Genomic DNA, 17,406 nt, shown 5'->3' on the forward strand with positions numbered 1-17,406 from the left:
TATCTGTTAGAGTCATCACCAACAAAATTCCTTATGAGCTAATCAAATGGAGAAACCCTAATATTTCTTATTTTAGATCTTTTGGATGCAAATGCTTTGTTCATAACAATGGTAAAAGGAACTTGGAAAAGTTTGATGAACGTAGTGATGAGGCATTATTCTTAGGATATGCCTCAAATAGTAAAGCCTATAGATTTATAATAAGAGAACAATGTGTGTTGAGGAATCTGTACATATTATATTTGATGAAACTGAACAGTTAAATGATGTACAGGATTGTAATGATGATTTTGAAATTGGACTTGTGCGCAAGCCAGATCCAGATGAGGAATCGTCATCATTGCAGAAGCAGCAAGTTGAAAATGTAGAAGAAACGAATCCAGAAGAAAATGCAGAATCTGAAATGGAGAATGCACAAGGAACTCTACCTCAAGAACAAAATCAAGATCAGGCTGAGGAACATCATGTTGAAGTTCTAATTGAGATTCAAGATCAAGTTCCTACAGAAGAACCAATCAACAACAATCAGGAACGGTTGTATCCAGTCAAGTACTTTACACCAAAGCGATGGAAATATCATAAACCACAACCAGTGGATACAATCATGAGTGATATTACAAAAGGAACTCAAACTAAATCTCAGCTTAGAAACTTCTGTGCATTCTATGTATTCCTTTCCTCTATGGAACCTAAGAACTATGTTGAAGCTTTAACTGATGTAGACTGGATTAATGCTATGCAAGCTTAATTAAATGAGGTTGAAAGAAATAAGGTGTGGCATCTGGAACCTAGACCCAAGGATAAGAAGACTATAGGTCTAAAGTGGGTGTTTAGGAACAAGCTAGATGAGCATGGAATTATTATCAGGAACAAAGCAAGACTTCTTGTTCAAGGTTTCAATTAACAAGAAGGAATAGACTATGAAGAAACATTTTCTCCAGTGGCCAGGTTAGAGGTTATTCGTTTACTTATTGCTTTTGCTGCTTATATGTGATTCACGTTGTTCTAGATGGATATTAAATGTGCAGTCCTAAATCGATTCTTAAATGAAGAAGTCTATGTTGAACAACCTCCTGGATTTGAAAATCCAGAGTTCCCAAACCATGTCTATAAGCTTGACAAAGCTCTTTATGGGCTGAAGCAAGCTCCTATAGTATGGTATGAAAGATTTTCTAAGTTCCTACTGCAAAATGGTTTTAAACGTGGTAAAATAGATAAAACTTTTTTTTTTAAATCAAATGGAACTGATGTCTTAGTTGTATAAATTTATGTTAATGATATTTTATTTGGAGCAACTAATGAATCTTTGTGCAAGTATTTTGCTGACCTTATGAGTGGAGAATTTGAAATGAGCATGATGGGAGAATTAAACTTCTTCCTCGGATTGCAAATCAAGCAAACTGAAGAAGGAATGATCCATCAACAAAAATATATCAAGGAACTGATCAAGAAATACAAGCTAGATAATGTTAAGACTAATAACACTCCAATGGGTATAGCGACCAGATTGGATGAAGTTCCAACAGGAACTTGTGTTGATCAATCTATGTATAGAGGTATGATAGGTTCTTTACTTTATCTAACAGCTAGTAGACCTAACATATCTTTTAGTGTAGGTTTGTGTGCCAGGTTCCAAGCAAACCCAAAGGAGTCTCACTTGAAAGCAGTAAAGAGAATCCTTAGATACCTAAAAGGAACTGATGATCTGAGTCTCTTCTATCCTAGAAGTGACTTCTTTGATTCAAATGGTGTTACTGATGCTAACTATGCAGGTGATTTAGTCAATAGAAAAAGAATTCAGGTATGGTACAGTTTTGAGGACCTTGTTTAGTTTCTTGGGGTTCCAAGAAGCAAAACACAGTTGCAATGTCTACAGCTGAGGCTGATACGTGGCAGCTGCAACATGATGTTCACAAGTACTTTGGATAAAGCAACAGGTTAGAGATTTTGGTATTATTTTTTAATGTGTGCCTATTTACTGTGATAATACCAGTGCTATTTGTATTTCTAAGGATCCTGTTCAATACTCAACGGTAAAACATATCCACATTAGGCATCACTTTCTAAAAGATAATGTGGAGCAAGGAAATATTAAGTTAGAATTTTGTCATACTGAAAATCAAATTGCAGATATTCTAACTAAGCCTTTGAGTAGAGAGAATGATTTGAAAAATTGAGATTGGAACTTGGGATGATCAAGCTGAATTGATTGCTTCTGAAGTTCCAAGATATGGCAAAGTAAAAAAAATGTAAATAGAGAAAAAAGAGCATTTAGCACAATCTTGGTGTGCTAAACATAGCGGAAGTGTCACCGTTGTTAATTACTAGAGGTAAGTTCATTAAATTCTTAACTGTAATAATTAGTAGTAATGTACATTACACGTGTGTAGAAAGCGTGTTCCAATTACGCGTTTTATTTTCAGAATTTTTTTTTTAAATGATTTGAATTTAGAAAGAAAAGATTTTTGGTAAATTCATCCTGTTTAAATGATTTTACAAAATTAATTGAACATGTTCAATTAAATGACTGAACAGTGAACCCAATAATTTCCATCACACCGGTTCATTAATTATAAAAGCATCTTTCACCCACCACTTTCACCTCACTATCAAATCACTTTAACCTTTCTTCAGTAAAAAAACATCAAAGCTCAAAACCACCATTCAAAAAAACCATGGTTATTATTGCCGAGATTGTTTCATGAGAAAACTAACACAACTCCGAAAGAGTAATCCAAGAAGAAACCTCTCCCTTAGCCATTGTAAACTACAAGACTTCTCTAACATCAATCAAAGACTCGGAAAACTTAAAACCCTCAATGTCAAACCCTAAACTCAACGAAGAAGCGGAAAGCAAGATTGAACAAGAGGAATCCTCTGTTTTTGAGAGGATCAAAGAATGGAAAGAAAAGAAGTTGAGAGGAGAAACACTCGAAGAAAAAATGACCGAGGTTGATGATTTTGCTAGAGCGGTTCAGTTAGATGATGATGAAGACGATGGAGAAAAGGAAGAAGGAGAGGAACAGAATGAATCAGAGGACAGAGAGGAAGCTGAGGAAGAGGATGATGGTGAGTAATAAGAACTCAATGTCGATGCTAATAGGTATATTGTTGGTCATAGACTAGATTTATCTTGGTGCAAGAAGTCTAGGCTTTGGGAATTTCTTGATTTAATAAAATTTCAAGGGTGGGAGTACTTGTTAACTAATGCTTCAAATAATGTTATGTATCCTGCTGCAATGACTGAATTCTGTGGAAAATTCCAAGTGAAACAAGGAAAAATATCTAGTTTAGTTAACATAAAGAAAATTGAGTATGATGTTGCAAAATTGGGAAAAATTTTAAAAGTACCAACTGAGGGTTATGAGATGTACCTTAAGGGAAAGGGAACTGTGAAAGTAGGTGAGTATTTAGGGGGTGATATTGCTGAAGCCCTAGAAGAAAAAGGGGGGGGAAATATAATGAGCCACAATGATCTTAGCCCACTGAACAAGTTGTTATTCAACTTGATTCGATAAACAATTCTACCTAGACCTCAAAAGAAGAGTGAAGCATGTTTGATGGATATGGTTGTCATCTTTTGTCTCTCTAGAAAAATCAAAGTGAACTTTCCTTCACTAATGTATCAACAACTAAAACACTATGTTCCAAGGAAGAACAAAATGGGCTATGGAGCTATTTTGTCAACTGTTTTTGAGTCACTTAGTATAAAATTGAAAGGGGTCTATGAAGGTTTTGAAGAAAAACCTGAGAATGTGATAAATGGTGAGACGCTATAGGGAATCAGTTTGGAGGTAGTGAATGGGAAAGTGAGGAGAGTAGAAGAGAAAAAGAGCACAGGAGAAAAAAGAAAAGGGAAAGAGGTTCCAGAACAGTTGTGGGTTTTGGTTGGGCAGGTGGCAGAGCTTACTAAGACAAGCGTGGATGAACCTCTGGAGCTTGATACTGAATAAGATAAGGTTCTGGTTGGGCAGGTGGCAGAGCTTACTATTTTGCCCTTAGCAAGCGTCGAAGTTAATTTGTCGACGTTTTAAACACCTGATATGGTCGGATAGTCGACTTGAAGGTGTGAATCATCTGCGGCCCACGTTCGAGGATAATCGAACCATCATACACTTGCAAATTTCAGCGATTACATCAGTTGTGGATTTTCCTCATGCATGGAAAGCGTTATCGGTGGATTTTTCTTCAAGTATAGAAAACCGCCAAGTCAGCTTTCCTCCAGCAGGGAAAGCGTTATAGGTGGATTTTTCTGCAAGTATAGAAAACCGCCAAGTCGGCTTTCCTCAAGCATGGAAGGCATTATCGGTGGAAATCTTCAAGCATAGAATGACACCAAATTCATACGTCGACTTTCCTCAGACATGGAAAGTATCACCCGGTAGGTTTCTTCGGGCTTAGAAAGCTACCAAATTCATCAGTCGGCTTTCCTCAGGCATGGAAAGCGTTTCAACGAATGTCATCCGGTGGATTCCTTTAAGCATAGGAAGCTGCCAAACTCATTTGTCACCGATACACTGGTGCCAGATACGTATTCTATCCTTTTACTCTTTTATCTGTGGAATTAACATTTTTCTGCAGGTATCGGCGTATACAAAGTGATTTAGGATCGAAGAATGTCTTAAATCATTCTCCGTCCCTATCGGCTACTTTGAGTATCGTTTTCGAAACTGATGTTTCTACAAAATCAATCAAAGTGGGGGCTTCTGTATACGTCTAAAAATGTCTCCCCAAAACCAAACCCGATGATGAACAACCTTTCATCGTCACTATTGGTCGGGTTCATTATTTAATCCCGAGAGTGCTTAAAAAATCGTATTTAATTAAATTTTATTTTTAAATAATCCATGGATCCTTGACGTTTGGTCAAAGCATAGTTTTTTTTTTTTTTAATTTCAGCCCAAACCTTTTTTATTTTATTGTTTTATTATTTATTTTGGCCCAAACCTTTTATTTATTTATTTACTTATTTTCTTTTTTTTAGCCCAAATAATAATAAATCAGAAATGGCCCGAAAGTATCAATCGGCACTTAAAATGCTGAACGAAATTAGGGTTATAACTGAATTTAGACGGAAGAACGAACTAAAAATTCTCGCGTCACGGCAATAGTCCACCGTGTCACGGGAAACTGTCCCGTCTGACGGTGGGTTTTCCCGTGACACGGGGCACCTGATGTGACACGGGGGTTTTCGTGTCCTTTCCGCGTAAACCCTTAACACGTATTCTCCCCCGTTCACTGAATATTTCCCGTGTCACACAACAGTACACAGTGTCACGGGAATTTTTCCCGTCTGACGGTGGGATTTCCCGTGTCGCGGTACACTTTGCCGTGTCGCGGTATACTTTTTTAGGGTTTTTATCTTTTTAGGGTTCCGTGTGTTCCCTCAGCAGATTTTTTCTATAAATACCCCCTCATATCTGATGTACGGGGCATCAATTAATTCTCTATTTTTCTCTCTTCTATGCTCTAGCCTAAACACTAGCCTACCCTTATTCTTTCAAAATTCCTTCTTCAAGCACTCCAAGGAGTCCATACTTTACTCGTGGTTATGTCCTTAAGCCAAGGCGTGAAAGGTAGAACTGTTTAAGGGTTTGGCCTCAAATCAACTCTATTTAATTTAATTTAATTATTGTTTTATTATTATTTCCTAGAAGTTACTAACTCGTTTATTATTTTATAGTTGCAAGAAAACAGAATCAAAGTAAGAATTATGTTCCTTTTATTTCTATTATTTTTCTAACGATTTTAAATTGTTGGAATTATTGTTGAATTGCTTCCAATATTAATGTTGATTCTATTATTTTTATGATCACCATTTTGCATGTTTAAAGGGAATATGTAATTGAAAATCACGCCTAATAAGATAATTTGGACGACCGGTTTAGGTTCCTTTTTAATCTTGTTGTTTAATCAAGTGATCACTAATATTTTAGAATTATATGTTGCATTAATATTCAACCAATTTAGCTATACGGGCGAATGTGACTCCATGAATCACTTCGTACCATCATCCTCGATCCTCCTTTAGTGGTTCCAAACCATATGGATGTAGTAATCTCATGGATTATGAATGGGGTGTAACCTTCACGGGTCAATAGTTGTTGCCTATCGTTGTCCCTTATCGTGGTTGCCTTTTTTATGATCTGTGAACGGTTTACAAGTTCTTTTTTTTGTTTGGTAAGTAAGAAAGTATATTACAAATGTACAAATTTTACAAGCCTGACAACAGGCAAACTCCAATACTACACAAGACCTAAAAACAAAGGCCACCACCACCTCAAGCTTTAAACTCCTCAGTTGCCACCTTCTAGGAAGGGTTCAACTGAAGGAGAGTAAAGAAAACCTAATCAGAAGCAGTCTGCTGCCTTATAAGAAGGACACAGACCACAACTAAAAAGGACTAACAAAAAACAAGAAAAATAACAACAACACAGCAACAAACCAAAACAAACTAATTTGGGATGCTATTGTACAGCTCCTGTATCCATTTGCACTGTAATCTACTCCAATTCTTGTTTATAAGCTTCTTGACTCTATCCATGCTCACCCTATCAATAGCCTTACAAAGTTTAGAAGGGTGAATAACAGCTTTCTGCCAGAAAGTTGTATTCCTAGCAAACCAAATATGGTAGACAACAGCTGCCAGAACTGCCAGAACAACCTTCTGTTGCACCTTATCTTTTACTTCCCTGAGCCATTTCTTCCAAACTTCATCAATGCAGAAATTTTGACTTGGAATGCGGAGCCAATGAGCAATTCTGAGCACACTCTCTTGGCTATATTTGCAATTAAAAAACAGATGTTGTCTATCCTCAATTTCAGCACCACACAACAAACAACTATCTTCAGCACAGGCATTATATTTCCAAAGCTTCTCCCTTGTTATGAGTCTATCATGCATAGAAAGCCATAGGATAAACGAGTGCTTGGGAATATTTAACTTATTCCATACCCATTTACACCAATCCATTTTTGTGCCAGTCCCCTGCAGCCAGTTATAACACTCAGAGATTCTATAAGTACCACTCAACCAACTATTATGCTCAAAACCTTCTTTTAACTGGTCCTTGACTGCACATAGTCTCCTCCAAGCCCATCCTGCAGATCTCTTAGGACTATAAGTCCACCAGTCTTGTCCTTTAATGTACACAACATGAACCCATTTCACCCATAGAGAATCCTCTTTTTTAGCTATTTTCCACACACACTACCCCAATGCTGCCCTGTTCCACATCCCACAATCTCTAACTCCTAAACCACCCTCAGCTTTGCTCTTACAAACCCAATCCCAAGCAATAAGGGGTGCCTTGGACAAAACAGCATCTCCACACCAATGGAAAGCTCTGCAAAGCTGAGTAATCCTCAAAATGACTTATTTAGGTAACAACACACACTGAGCCCAGTAAGTGTGCAAACTAATCAGTACAGAGTTCACCAACACTACTCTTGCAGTACATGACAAGTTTCTGCTAGACCAAGAAGTTATTCTAGCCAACATCTTATCTACAATAGCATCAAAGTCTGAGACTCTCAAATACTTAGCATTCAAAGGGATGCCAAGATATTTGAAAGGAGTTTCTCCTATTACAAATCCAGACTCAGTCACAATTCCTTGCTGCACTGCAGGCTGCACACTCCCAAAAATAGATATCAGACTTATCAGCATTAGCCTGCAAACCAGAGCAACCCTCAAAAGCTTTAAGAGCCCTCACTAAAAGGGAGACAAATTTCTTATCAGCATAGGAGAACAACATCAAATCATCACCAAATATTAAGTGATTTAACCTCAAAGACTTGCATCTCCGATGAAAACTAAAGCCTCTCTTTGCACCCACCTTTTTTAGCAATCTTGATAGGTACTCCATCACAGTGACAAACACCAATGGTGACATAAGATCACCATGCCTGATCCCTTTCTTGCCCTTAAAAAAACCATTCAGACCACCATTAATCATAATAGAGAAAGAAGGGGAAGTAACACACTCCATGACCCAAGAAATGAATCTACTTGGGAAATTCAAAGCCTGCAACATATCATGAATAAAAGACCAGTGCACAGAATCATAATCTTTCCACAAATCAACCTTGATAGTACATCTAGGAGATCTTCTCTTATTATTGTACTCTTTTAACATATCCTAGCACACTAAGATGTTGTCTAAAATAGACCTTCCAACAATAAAAGCACTTTGATTCTCACTAATCAAACCAGGCAACACCTCTTTGAACCTTTCACTTAACATCATAGAAATGATCTTGTACAACACATTACAACATGCTATTGGCCTAAACTAAGTAACTCTAGTAGCATTATCTAATTTAGGAACCAGAGTCAAAGTAGTTGCATTCACCTGTTTCAGCAGCTGGCCATGCTCAAAGAACCCCAAAACTACCTTACACACCTCATTTTTCACAACTCCCCAAGCATTCTTAAAGAACTTGCTGGAGAAACCATCAGGCCCAGGAGCCTTGTCATCCTCAATACTCCAAACAACACTTCTCACATCCTCTTCAGTAAACCCTCTGCAAAGACTCAGATGTTGCTCATCATCAAAAATAGGACCTGCAGCTATAACAGCATGATGGACTTGTCTAGAAGGGGTCCCACCAGTGCCTAATAACTCTTTATAAAAGCCAATAAAAGCTTCTGCAATTTTATCAGGATGAATGATATCACCATTCTCAAGATGGATGATATACACATTATTATGCATTCTTCTCTTCCTAATACAGGCATGAAAGTAGGAAGAATTGACATCACCTTCTTTCATCCAATGCAACTTGGCTTTCTGCTTCAAAATTTTCAATTTTGCAGTATGAGCAGCTAAAAACCTTTCCCTAGCATCACTTTCCATTTGAATCAACTCCAAATTCTGAAGGTCATTATTCAACTGACACTGCACCTTTGCTAACTCAACATCAGCAATGGCATTTGCACTCTCCACTAAGGAGAAATTAGTCAGATTTAACAACTTGAGAGCTTCCTTCACCTTTTGCAGCTTTTTCACCACAATAAACATATCAGTTCCTTTCACATCACTATTCCATGCCTGTTTTACAGCTTCCTGGTAGCCTAGAGCATCAATCCACATATTAAAAAACCTAAAAGGTTTCTTAACATTCCCATTACACCCAAATAATCTCATAATACAAGGACAATGGTCCATTAGCCCCTTAAGCAAGAAATCAGCTCAAGCTCCCTGCAGTTTCCAATCCATAGCTCATTAACCAAAATCCTATCAATCTTTGTGCATCACTCCCTTGCTGCTTATTATTCCAAGTGTAGAATAACCCCCCAGCTTTAAAATCAATTAGCAAATTTTGCCTAACACATTGTCTGAACTTTTCAATCTCAACAAAGGTAACTAGGGATCCAATTCTTTCCTTAGTATTTAGGACATTATTGAAATCACCTCCCAAGATCCATATACCATGAATGTCCTTTTTTATCTCCTCAATCTGATGCCAAAGCACCTCTCTCTCATCTGCAGTGTTCAACCCATAGACAACAATATACCAGAACACAAACTTAGAAGCCTTATGAACAACTTTCACATGGATTAATTGAGCTTCTACTCTATCAATCTCTACCTGAAAGACATCAGGTAGCCACTTAATCCAAATTCTCCCTCCATGATGCTTACTGTAATTTGTAGTCACAAACCACTTGCCACCAAAACCAGTGAAGACCTTACCAAAATTACTAGCCTTCACTTTAGTCTCCTGGAGAGGAGCCCAAACAAACCAATTCCTTGTTTTTTCATAAACCAAAGAACATCACAAATGATATTCAGTTTGTTAAGGCCCTTGACATTCCAAAAACCCTAATTATCCATGGAGAGTGTATGAACACTCCCCTATCTATTCAGCATTCTCCTTGGCTTTGTGCTGGTGACTTTAACTCTGCTCTTCATACTTTTATAGGCTTCATGGTACTGATGTTACTGATTATAAGACTAGAGATTTTCAGAGTTTGGTTGATGATTTGGACCTCACTTAGGTTAAGACAAAGGAGCCTTCTACTCTTGGTCAAATAAGGCTCACACTGGTCCTAGAACTCTTTCTAGGATTGATAGAGTATTTAATAACCAAGCTTGGCTGGCCTCTCATGGGCATGTTGAGACTATCTATCTCCCCTTTCCCCTTATCTGATCATAGTCCAGTTCTGTTGGATGTTTGTTCTGCTCCTGTTGGGAGAGGTAGACCTTTTAGGTTTCTAAACTATATTGCTGATCACCCTGATTTCCTTGATACTATTTCTCAAGCTTAGGGTTCTGGTAGTTCTGTTTGGCAGAAGATTAATTATGTGAAGTCTAGTATCAAGTCTCTTAATAGCAAGTAGTTTGGCAACATTGAGGAAAAGATTGATCAAGCTAATGTTGAGCTTGCTGGAATTCAGAACTTAATTGCTCAGAATCCTGATGATTTGGATCTATATGCTAAAGAATCTGATGCTATTAAGGTTGTCAAACACTGGAATGATATTCAGGAAAGCATCTTCAAACAAAAATCTAGGATCAACTAGATTAAGCTTGGAGATGGAAATTCTCATTATTTCTTCTCTATGATGAAGAATAGACAAGTAAGGAATAGAATTGACTCCATCTTTGACTCTAACCAGGTTCTGCTTAAGGATCCGGATGCTATTTCTCATGAAATTATCTCCTTATATAAGTCTCTTTTAGGGACTCAGGCTCCTTGGCTTCCTGTAGTTGACCTTGTTACTATGAGGAGGGGTAAACAGCTTAGCTCTGTTTCTCAGAGCTATCTCATTCGGCCTGTTTCTCATGTTGAAAGTGATGCTGCCCTTAAGGGAATTTTTAACACTAAAGCTCTTGGTATTGATGGCTTTAACTCCTTCTTCTTTAAGAGAGCTTGGCATTTTGTGAAAGATGATATTTATGCTAGTGTTATTGATTTCTTCACTAAAGGGACCTTGCCTAAGCAATGGAATTACACAATTATCACTCTTGTTCTTAAAATCCCTAATGCTTCCCATGTTAAGGATTTTAGACCTATAGCTTGTTGCACTGTGGTTTATAAGCTTATTTCTAAGGTCATAACTGCTAGACTTGCTGCTATCATTGGTGAGGTGATTGATGATAGTCAAGCAGGTTTCATTCCAGGCAAGCACATTGGTGACAATATCCTTCTTGCAACTGATCACAAATTTATTTCACCTAGATGCATGGTTAAGGTGGATTTGAAGAAAACCTACGATTTAGTTGAGTGGGGATTCTTGATCACTATTATGCAGGAGCTTGGTTTTCCTCAGAGATTTGTTAGCTGGATCTGGACTTGTCTTACTTCTGTCTCTTATTCTATTCTTATTAATGGTTTTCCTGCCCCTCCTTTTGAAGCTAAGAAAGGTTTAAGACAAGGTGACCCTATGTCTCCCTTTCTTTTTGCTATTGGTATGGAATACCTCTCCAGATGCCTTGATGAGCTTAGGTTAACTCCTGATATTAACTTTCATCCTAGATGTGAAAAGTTAAAACTAACTCACATGATGTTTGCTGATGATCTATTGATTTTTTCTAGAGCTGATAGTGTTTCTGTTAAGCTTCTCTTCCAAGCCTTCTTGAAATTCTCGGGTGCTTCCGGGCTTTCTGCTAATCTTGATAAAAGTGAAATCTATTTTGGAGGAGTTTCTGTTGATGTTCAAACAGAGCTGAGGGAGCTTCTTGGTGTTTCTCAAGGTACTATTCCTTTTAGGTATCTTGGGGTCCCTCTCTCTTCCAAGAAGCTTACTATTGCTCAGTGTAGGCCTTTGGTGGAGAAGGTGACTGCTAGAATCTAAGGGTGGATGGCCAAACACCTGTCTTATGCTGGGAGGCTTCAGTTGGTGAAGAGTGTGTTGTTTGGTATTCAGACATATTGGGCTCAAATTTTCATCTTGCCAAAGAAAATTCTGAAAGAGATTGAGGCTAGATTAAGGTGCTTTCTTTGGACTGGTTCCTCTACCCCCGCTAAGAAATCTCTGGTTGTTTGGAATTATGTTTGTCTCCCTAAAGTTTGTGGTGGCTGGAACTTGCTTTCTCTTCCTGAGTGGAATAAAGCAGTTGTCACTAAGTTACTTTGGGATATTGCTCACAAGGCTGATAATCTTTGGGTTAAGTGGGTCCATATCTATTACTTCAAGCATAAAGATTGCTGGACCACTCCTACCCCTGCTAAATGCTCTTGGTTCTTGAAGAAGATTCTGAGTTGTAGAGATGTTGTGAATGATCAAGGAGGATGGGATGGTTTCATACAGGGCAACAAAGTGAAAATCAAGAAGCTTTATGCTGCTATTAGGCCTCAAGTCCCTAAGGTTCCATGGAAGAGAATTATTTGTCATAACTTAGCAACTCCTAAAAGTGTTTTTATTTTGTGGCTAGCTTTGTGGAATAGGCTTGTTACTAAGGATAGGTTGCTTCAATGGCACATTTCTTGTTATCCAAGGTGTTTCTTGTGCTTGAATAGCAATGAAAGTGTTCAACACTTATTCTTTGATTGTGAGTACTCTAGACAGGTTTGGAACAAGGTGTTGGGTATCTTACATGTTTCCAAGCTTGCTCAGCAGTTTAGTGATGAGATTGAAATTGATGAAGAAAATTTGCAGAAGTTCCAGATTGAAAAACAAAGTGATCCATGTAGCCTTCACTGAAACAGTATATGGTTTTTGGATTTAGAGGAATGCAGTCTTGTTTACTGGTTGTTGCAAACCCATTGATGCTCTAGTTAGGGATATTGTCTTTCATTCAGCCTGTAGAATCCCAGCGGGAAGCAAATACTTGATTTTTTAGGAGCTGCTTCTGTTATTTTGGTCTTCTGATGTTGTTGCTGATTTTTGCTGTTTTCTTGCTCTTTTTTATCCTTGTTTACTGCTGGTTTCTGCTGTTATTTTTGTTCTTTTGCTGTTGCTGAAATCAGCTATTTGTTGCTGAATTCTGTTGCTATTGCTGACTGTTCTGCCGTGTTGTCTGCTTTGTTGCTGTTCTAGTCAGCAGCTGGTATTGCTGGGTTCTGTGTTGCTGTTGCTGATTTCAGCTGTTGTTGCTGACTTCTATTGTTGCCTTGTTGCTGTTGCTGACTGCTCTGCTATGCTGTCTACTTTGTTGCTGTGCTGGTCAGCAGCTGTTATTGCTTAGACTGTGTTGCTGCTGCTTTTTTTAGTTGTTGTTGCTGTTGTTACTAGCTGGCTGCTTTGTTGTGTTGTTGCTGCTCAGTTGCCGTTTCAGCAGCTGTTGTTGCTGGTTCCGGAGTTGCTGAACTGTTGATGTCTTTGTTGCTGTTGCTGTATTTTACTGCTTTTGCTAGTTTTAGATGTTATTGCTGGTTGCAGTTGTTGCAAATCAGTTTTGCTAATGTTGAAATCTGGTGCTATGTCTTGTTGCTTTCCCTGAGGTGGTGTACTACCCTCTTTTGTCTAGTCCTGTTGCTTTTGCAACTAAGTCTAGGTGGAGGTTTACTTTTTACAGTTTGCAGGGGTGGTGTTTATTGTTGTTGCTCTGTGCTTGTCTTTGTGTCCTTGGGCCTTATTTCCAGAACCCTTCCTAGAAGGTGGCTGGAAGCTTGTGCTCAGGGTGTTCTTGTCTCTTTCTCTTGAGCCCTTCCTAGAAGGTGGCAGGAGATTGAGCTTGAACTGTTTGGTGGTTGGTTGGCCTGTTTTTCAGGTCTTGTGGGGTTTGGTTTTTGTTATAACTTAGCTTTTGTAAGTTGTAACTTTTCCTTTTGGTAATAAAATTTCTCTTATTTTCTAAAAAAAAAAAAAAAACACTCCCCTGTCTCCCAGTCACCAAACAACACTCTCCCATTTGTTGTTCTGCACACTAAGCCCATATCACATTTATCACCACTAGCTATTTCACAAACAATATCTGGATCAGCCTCAACATCAAACTTGTTCTTATCCACTCTAATGCCTTCAGGTTGCTCTGTCTGTTGACTCTTTTGCTGAGCCTTTGACACCCAAACCTTCCTCACCTCAGGCTTCTTCTGTTGCCTTTGTTGCTGATTCCTAACTGGTGGCTTCTGATTCTTGACTCTATGATTAGGACAGTCACTATCTCCATGCCCCATACCTCTACAAACATTACATATGATAGGCTTCCTTTCATATATCACTTTCTGCTTAACATCAACACCACATTCATCTTGGAACTCAATCTCATTTGGTAGCTCACCATTTATTTTCACCTTGACCATTTTCCTAGCATACTCAAGCATTTCCTTGGTAGTTGTGCATCTATCAGTCTTAACTGGCTCCCCAATTAAACCAGCTATCTTCATTAGAGAGGATTGACCCTAGAATTTTAAATTCAATCCTGGCAATCTAACCAAAGTGGGAACTTCGAACACCTTCTCATTTCCTAAATCCAAACCTGGCTCCCACCTCTTCATCATTACAGGTCTACCATCAAACATAATAGGTCCAGAGTTCATCACCTTTTCCCTTCCTACCACTGTCTTGAATCGAACAAGGAAAACCCCGTTATTCATAGCAGAAATCCTATCTATTCCATATTTGCCCCAAATTCTTCGCACAAACCCACTATTACAGACAATGAAGGTTTACTACAAAGAACATAACATACAATTGCAGATTTCCAAAATTCAATTTCAGGTAGGACATCTTCCTCAGTTAACATCACTTTCACCTCTTCCCTATTACCCATTTTGCAACATGGATTACACGCAACTCCAGCCTTACCAGCAAGATTTAAACCCTCATCAATCGTGTTCTTAAACATACTACTCCAACTAATACCCCCCGATTCATTAGGAATGGCAAAAACAGGGGATTCAAAAATTGGGTTTCGAAATTGGGGGTTCAAAAAGTTTTTCTCCAAATTCACATGAAAATCGTTCCCTAACCTATCAGACTCATTAATCATTAACAATGGAGTCGGATTAATAGACCCAGTACTAACATCAGAATCTACTGTTCTATTGAAATGCACAGGACTAGGGGTTCGAATTACCTGTAACCATCGATTGAACTCTTCACTATGCAGAGCTTTATCCTCCTCCGTCACCATTCTCACCGGAATCTCCTTAATCACCTCCCCATCAAGCCAGCTTTCAACCGAAACATCATCCATGGTCATACTCTGTTTTTGCTCTTCGAGGTTCCTTGTTCTTAGCTTTGTTTTCTTCTTCCCTTTTGATTTTGAGCCCGAGGATTTCTTCCCCTTCCCTTTCGTCCTTTTTGCCATGGAAATCGGCTTCCAAAAAGCTTAAAAATCAAGCTGAAAATGGCGGGTTTCTTTCTCTCTCTAGAGTTTCTCTCTCCTACTTTCTCTCTCTAGAGTTTCTTAGTAATATCACTCAATGACGTTAGAAATCTAAACTTACGGTTTGCAAGTTCCTTAAAAACTTGTTGGTGGCTCCCTACTTTCCTTGTCCCTAATCGTATACGTCAATTCCCACTTCCTATGAGTGCCAAGCATATTCACACTTGCTTTTAACGTAGGCGCACTTCGAACAACGCCTACACTATGTCTATGGTATTTGATAATGGGCCTCAATTTGAGACGCCTCAACTCAAGACTTGGTTGGGAGATCAAGGGATCTCAAATTATTTTGCATCAGTCGGCCGACCCCAAGAAAACGGCCAGGTGGAAGTCTTCAACCAACTCATCTGAGACAGCATTAAAAAGAAAATTGAAAGAGCCCAAGGCTTATGGGCTGAAGAATTGATTCTTGTCCTATGGGCCATCCGGACCACTGCCAAGGGGGCAACAGGCGAAACCCCATTTCTCATGGTATACGGTGTTGAAGCCATCTTGTCCATCGAGCATTATGGGCCGACTCTTCGAGTCATGCTTTATGATGATGAGGCAAACTGAGAGGCCATGCGCCTAGCATTGGACTCACTCCCAGAACGCAGGGGCAATGCCGCCCTGCTTCATGAGATTTACCGTTTGAGAATGACTCGTGCCTACAACAAGAAAGTGCACAAGCGCCCTTTGAAAGTTGGGGACTTTGTGTTACGCAAAATGGAGGCAACCAATAGGGCGAATGAACTGGGAAAGCTGACTCCTAACTGGGAAGGCCCCTACCATATCTATGAAGAAGTAAGAAATGGAACATACCGCCTAGAGACCCTAAACGGTAGGCGGCTACCCAGAACTTGGAATGTAGACAATCTTTAAAAGTAATACTTCTAAGAGTTGTAAATATTTGTAAATGGAAAGCTTATCAATGAAAAGCTGCTTTTTGTTTCCAAATTATTTTATCTGTTCCTATGCACAGATGGACCCCTTTTCTTTAACTAAAATTGTCATGTGGAGTTATCAAATGTGATGCTAATGGCCGGATAATAAGCTAAACATCTAAAGGTTTAGTTGCTATACAACCGTCTTCCAAAAAATTAGACACAAGGCCAATGGTCGGATGGTAACCCATTTTATAAATTCGCCTGCTCTAATGTGAAATATGGCGTCCGGCGACGCCCCTCCGGGTGTTATCGCTGTAGAAGGCATTCTATCGTTTGCTCTACAGCATACAGGCGGCGACAATTAAACAGCCTACTTGGTCAACTCATAGCTACCTGACCATGCCAATCTAAAAAATGAACAAGTATCCGGTGGCGGAAGACACATGAATCGGTTGCCGACTGAAATTCTAGCTTAGATTACCTTGCAAAATTATACAAGTGCTCCCATCAGGGACATGCAGACATCGTGTATAGTTAGATTATGGCCACCTACATAGTCGGCTAGTTTGAAAATTAGCCTCAGTAGGGTGAAACTCACTCGAGATGGGGTGAGTACACAAGGCTCATAGAACCACCTGCTTATGTGGTAGAAAATTAGCAGGCGGGCAATCGCAAACTTATTACCTCATGCAGCTTACGATATTGGTAGCATGATCACCCATCCGGATCCTTTGAGAATGGGTGAGAAGAAAAGGCCGCCTGGAAAATACAAGACGCCTGAAAAGGAAGACTCCCAGGCGAACCGCTGCTAACTCAACATTTAAATCATGGAGAAAGGTCTAGTGACCGCCTGTAATAAAATCCGGATGATCGAGTGGTCGACTGCACGCTTGGCTTGGGGCAATCACCTTAGTGATTGATTCACTTGAAAATTAGTCATACCCCCATCCGGCATCACACATTTTCAAGCCAATCAACCAAACTTATAAACCCAAGCGCACAGCCGGCCATGAGCAAAACCATCCGGTACACCATTCGAATTCAATTCAAATTTTAAAATTCAAAAACTAACACAAGTGTTACAAACCAAACACAAACGTTAAAAACCGACCTATTGGCCGGTTGATTCATCATAAAAAGATGACCCCTTGGCCAGCAAATTTAAAAATTTTAATTGTTAACCAGCTACACAGCCGATGAAAAGAGAGAGAAATTGTTGGTCAACCCGACTCCTCAGTCGGTAAAGAAATAAGAGATAA

General features: G+C 39.0%; 1 protein-coding gene across 1 annotated transcript; it reads left to right on the plus strand.

Annotated features, from left to right (window-relative positions):
* The first annotated feature begins 1,348 nt into the window (after nt 1–1,348).
* On the plus strand, nt 1,349–1,831 carry LOC110738071 (uncharacterized mitochondrial protein AtMg00810-like). The gene has a single exon (XM_021918440.1). It carries the CDS (start codon nt 1,349–1,351, stop codon nt 1,829–1,831), a length of 483 nt encoding a protein of 160 aa, XP_021774132.1.
* Nucleotides 1,832–17,406: the final 15,575 nt, after the last annotated feature.

Source organism: Chenopodium quinoa, unplaced genomic scaffold (assembly GCF_001683475.1).
Source record: "Chenopodium quinoa cultivar QQ74 unplaced genomic scaffold, ASM168347v1, whole genome shotgun sequence".
NCBI classification, from domain to species: domain Eukaryota; kingdom Viridiplantae; phylum Streptophyta; class Magnoliopsida; order Caryophyllales; family Amaranthaceae; genus Chenopodium; species Chenopodium quinoa.

What these genes read in the sequence shown, in the direction of transcription:
- LOC110738071 (XM_021918440.1), top strand. Translation starts at nt 1,349, where the DNA reads ATGAGCATGATGGGAGAATTAAACTTCTTCCTCGGATTGCAAATCAAG.